This window comes from Eurypyga helias, unplaced genomic scaffold (genome assembly GCF_000690775.1).
Source record: "Eurypyga helias isolate BGI_N326 unplaced genomic scaffold, ASM69077v1 scaffold47052, whole genome shotgun sequence".
Lineage (NCBI taxonomy): Eukaryota > Metazoa > Chordata > Aves > Eurypygiformes > Eurypygidae > Eurypyga > Eurypyga helias.
In genome coordinates, this window is record NW_010237433.1 from 1 (window position 1) to 5,275 (window position 5,275).

The 5,275-nt window shown below is 40.5% G+C and overlaps 1 protein-coding gene across 1 annotated transcript; it reads left to right on the forward strand.

Moving 5' to 3' along the window:
* Positions 1 to 643: 643 nt before the first annotated feature.
* Positions 644 to 4,238, forward strand: RPL21 (ribosomal protein L21). The gene is made up of 5 exons (XM_010147454.1): positions 644 to 726; positions 1,337 to 1,398; positions 2,503 to 2,615; positions 3,263 to 3,413; positions 4,101 to 4,238. The coding sequence occupies exons 1-5, from the start codon at positions 699 to 701 to the stop codon at positions 4,188 to 4,190; spliced, it is 444 nt and encodes a 147-aa protein (XP_010145756.1). The 5' UTR covers positions 644 to 698; the 3' UTR covers positions 4,191 to 4,238.
* The last annotated feature ends 1,037 nt before the right edge of the window (positions 4,239 to 5,275 follow it).

A 5,275-nucleotide genomic window follows, 5' to 3' on the forward strand; every position in this document is an offset into this window, starting at 1 on the left:
CTGTCGGCGTGCGGAGTGTGAGCGCCTGTGTCAGATGCATTTGGGGCTGATAAATCAGGTAGTGGAGATCTTGCCTTTTGGATGCCTTGTGAGGAGAGGGAACCAGGCTTGCTCGGCCTGGAGAAGAGGTGCCTTTGGGGGACACCTAACAGGGCCATGATCAAGAAGACAGATCCTGATGGAAACATATGCCAGTTTTCTCATGCTCCTGTCTTTGAATAAAAACTGAGAGGCTCAGATTGGGTATAAAGGAAAAGTTTTTCATCATGAGAACAGCTAGGCCTCTCCCAACAGGCTGCCCAGGGAGGCTGTGCAGTAGTCTCTCTCCATCCTTGAAGGGTTTCAGGACTTGACAAAGGCCCTGAGCAGCTTGGGCTGATCTCGTAGCAGACCTTGCTTTAAGCAGGAAGTTGAGCTAAGTGACTCGCTAGCATTCATTCTAACCTGGCTTGGCCTGTGGTCCTATAAGTAGTGTTTTCTGTTAATGTCTAAGATGACAACATTGTTTGAATTAGCCCAGCAGTTTGGAAGTGGTGTCAGTCTGAATAGGCTTAAAGACTTGATTTATCTAAAATGTCTGAAAAAGCCACCAGTCAAATTTTGAGTGAGTGAGCTAGTAATTCTGAGTAATTTGCATTCAATTTTACAGTAATCTGCCAAAATGACGAACACAAAGGGAAAGGAGGGGGACACGTTATATGTTCTCGAGGCCGTTTCGCAAGCATGGTGAGTATACCTTGAAGGGTGAACGCTGTTAAGTTACTGACTTGTTGGATGTCAACCAGCCCCAAAGCAGTGTTTATAAAACATGGCTCATGTCAAAGGATTTCTGACAACTTGGGCTAAAAACTGTGAAATAATATGCACGTAAACTCAGCTCTTACGGCTTATGCATTGGAATTCTGATTGATGTGCTGATGCTAATTGTGTCAGTGCTGGAAGATCTGTTTGAAGGTAAAGAAATACTTGAACAGTTAACACTTAGTTAAAATGTACAGGTTTTTGCCTCGGAGCAATGATAACAGCTGTGTTCACCATGAAAGTAGTTTAATGTCTCTGCAACTTCTACATTAGGAATGAGATTAAATCTGTAATTTTTCCTTTTCCTGAGTTGGATTTGTTAAAATTGGGAGCGTGTGAAGAGGTAATTACTGCTTCAAAAAAAAAAAGATGGTTTGATGTTTGGTTTTGTTTCTTTGATTTTGTTTTGGTTGTTTTTTTAAACTGAGTTCAAGTTTGAAGTATTTAAGAAAACTTTACCAGTCTGTACCCACACGCCTGGTGTGTGTGTGAAACTGTGGGCTTCATAAGTATCCACATTTGTATCTCTTAACAGGAGTTGTCCCTCTGGCTACCTACATGCGCATCTATAAGAAGGGCGATATAGTTGATATCAAGGTACTTTCTACAATGCTGTATGATTAAAAGCTAAAGCAGTGTAATCCTTTTCAGTCTCCGGTTCCTTGAGGTAGTGTTTTTTGTTACTTGGGTTGTGTGTGTTGGCACAAGTACCTGCTGCTGGCTTTTGAAGCAATACTGGAATGGCAGCGCGACTGAAGCGATAGGAACGCTTCAGTCTAGCGTGCTGGTTCATATGGGATTTTTATATACATCTATAAAAAAATAATACCTTGGCTGTGCTTCATTGCTGTGTTCTCAGCTGGAAGAAGTGAGTGAAAGATGCCATGTCTAGTACTCGGGTTTCTGTTTGGTGCCTGGTAGCACTGCTTTCTTTGCATAGGAACCCCGGCTGTCACTTCAGTAGATGTTCTGTTTTGCCTTACTTGCACCTGCTGTTCAGAAGAGCCAGAGTTTGTGGTGGTGTAGCTGATTGTTATGTCTCTGTGTCATTGTAGGACCATACTTAAAATAAGTGTGTACAGGGATGGTGGTTGCAAAACCACATGAAATCTAGAAACCAAGAGATAAATGTGAGGACATACCATATATATTAATTCAGGTGGGGAAAAGGTGAAGCAGCATTTCCCATCGGTTGGTGTTTTTTAGAACTTGTCCTTTAAACCCAACTGTACTTTCAAAATTAATTTGTAATGAATCTAAAATCCCTTCACCAAGCTTTCCTACTTCATTGAATCCTTTAGTTTCAGTTGAAATGCAGAGTGTTTGTAACAATCCCACAGAAGTTGGTGTGTAATTTGCCTATTTGTTGTTTGGCTCTTGGAGAATTGCACTGTTCGGAATTAACGCTTCTGACACACTGGAGCTTGATGATGATTGTCTCCTGTGATTGCTTGCTGAAAGCAAAGTGATCAGTCCTTTCACCGACACTGAAAGCAACCAGAATTGTCATAGCAAGACTTGGTAGTCTTCAGATAAAACCGCATGGTTATAAATTGTAATGTATGAGTAACATAGGAGTATTTTTAAATCCATCTCAGGTATTTGCAGTGTGTACTTTAAATAACTTGTCGGGGTTAAAAATGGCAACATCAAGGACTTTAATTAAAGATTACACTTCATTCTTGTTTTCCCTCTGAACAGGGTATGGGTACTGTTCAAAAAGGTATGCCACACAAGTGTTACCATGGCAAGACTGGAAGAGTATATAATGTTACGCAGCACGCTGTGGGCATTATTGTTAACAAGCAGGTCAAGTAAGTAATGAAATTTCCGTGTGTTGAAACTTTGTATTTGGGAAAGTTGATCCGTAATTGCACCCTCCTTTCACTTTGCCAGTTAGACAGTTATTGTCTTGATTGGCCATTCAAGGTGGGTAAAGTATATATCCTTTTTATAACCCAAGCAAACGATGCTTGTTTGGCTTGGATCCTGTCAGAGGAAACACTTTATTTTTCTGAACAGCACTTGAAGTGACATTACCTAATGGAAATTTTCATCCAACTATCACATTGGTACTGAAGCTCTTTTAAAACATTAATTTGTCGCTGTATTCAGCTGGATTTTCTACAGTTTAGTTGGAAAAGAAGTTCCAGTTTTTATTCAGAAACTGGACTGCAGTACAGTGGTAATACAATTCTTGGTATGCCACGAGGTTAAAATTGCGTGTTCTCCACCACCTTAATCCTAGTCAGTGTATTTTTTCTTGCATATTAATAAGTTCTCAGTTACATGAGTTCTGTCTGATTTACATCTGCAGTAATGTATTTTGAGTGATTGCCCTTTAAAGAAAAATACCTGTAATTGTGTTTATGGAGTTGCTCATGTAAAGGCTGTAAAACTAGCTTGGAAGTAGCCTTTTTTTCCCAAGTGCAGTAGATGAAAGACTGATTTCTTTTCTTAGGGGCAAGATTCTTGCCAAGAGAATTAATGTGCGTATTGAGCATATTAAACATTCCAAGAGCAGAGACAGCTTTCTGCAGCGTGTGAAGGAGAATGAAAAGAAGAAAAAGGAAGCAAAAGAAAAAGGCATTTGGGTTCAGCTGAAACGTCAGGTAATATTTTTGTTGTATTGCTGGCACACTGTTGATTCTGTTCACCCAAACAACCCCAAACAAAGTAGCTAGAACCAAACTAGTTGAGTAACATGTTTTCTTCCAAAGCAACAGTGTGTTATCCTGTAAAATGAGCTCTTTCCATCTGCCTTCTTAAAACCAGCCAACCAACCCACCACCTCGCATTAATGAAGCTATTTACAGCGTTTTGAATAATCCGCATCTCTGGCAGGTTGTGTCAAGGTGTCTGATCTCCACCCTGACTTGTGTTCACAGTCCTTTTGCGGGAGGTTACTTCCTTCTCGAGAATAGAGTGGCAGCATCAGTGTGTCTGGTTCTGGGTGGAATTGGTAGCCTTGGCTGTGAACAAAGGCATCAGTTCTTCCTGTTCTGTTGCTGATCTGCAGCAGAGGCTCTGGCTGATTTCTAGGATCAGTGTTGTCTTTGTACAGTGGAATTTAGCTGCAGCGGTTTCTGTTGTAACCCTTTAAGAAAAGAATGAATAACTAGACTTTAGAGAGAAGATTTCCTTACTGCTGTTCTTTGAATCAGATTTTAAAGAGACTAGGAATGGTAAAGTTGCTGTAATGTTTATATAATAACATGTTTAACTGTTGCCAAAATGAATTTTCTGTGAGGTTGGTTTTGAGTTTTAGTGCCATGAGTTTTTCTTTTCCCTGTTTACAGCCTGCTCCACCGAGAGAAGCACACTTTGTGAGAACTAATGGCAAGGATCCAGAGCTGCTGGAACCAATACCCTACGAATTTATGGCATAATGCACATTTGGGGAAAAAAACAAATTAAAGATCTGGTTTTGGACAAGTCTATGTGGCTGTGGCTGATTCCTTTAGTTTTTTGGAACAGATGCTTTAGAAGTTTTTTTATTTTGTTGACATTTATTTAACTTGCCTTTTATGGTGCTTGCTTATTTAAATCACCTGCAGCTTTTGCCCATCGGTTTAGTCATTTATATAGGCCATAAATCCTGGGGACGTTGACAGTTGCTAATGCTTAACAACGATCTTGAGAAGACACGGGGTATTTCACCAGCAAACCAAGAGCAGATACCAAGGATTGTACAGTGTCCCTTGAAGGTTGGATATTTTTTTTTTTTTTTGGTGGGAAGAGATAATGGGTTTAGGGTTTCATTGATACAAACTTTTGGCTAAGTGGCCTCAGATTAATACCAAAGAATTGTGGAAACTTTCTTTGAAAGCAACTTTCTGAGAAACGTCTGTGGGCAGATTTTGGTGTTTCACCATCATAACCTGCAAAAGAAGGATTTTTAGAACATCCCCAGGCCAATAAGCATTATTAGGAAAGAGGAGCAGTTTAGAAACAAGGCTTTAATTCCAAAACTACCAGCCTTTTTAGTTTATTTTTGTCACTTCAATCCGTTGGCATAGCTGAACACTTGAATTCTGTATGTTTATCATGTGTATTGAATCTAAACATCTACTTGCGTGTTCTGACGCATTCCTCTCATCCCACTGATTTCTTGATACCTCGCAAAACCCTAGTGCTACCTGCCCAATGCTTCTTGAATGGAAGAACATCTTTAGCCAACTGCTTAAACTTCTTCACGGAAAGGGTTGTCAGGCATTGGAACGGGCTACCCAGGGAGGTGGCGGAGTCACCACCCCTGGGGTGTTTAAAGGACGTGTGGATGCGGTGGTCAGGGACATGGGTTAGGGTGAACTTGGCAGTGTTAGGTTAACAGTTGCCTTGATGAGCTTAAAGGTCTTTTCCAACCTAAATGGTTCTATGATTAACGTTGGTTTTGCGAGCTTTGCTTGAAACAGTGTGAAATTTGCTAAAGAAACTGCTGACAGTGATCTGCCTAGTTAGCTTTGACCGGGTG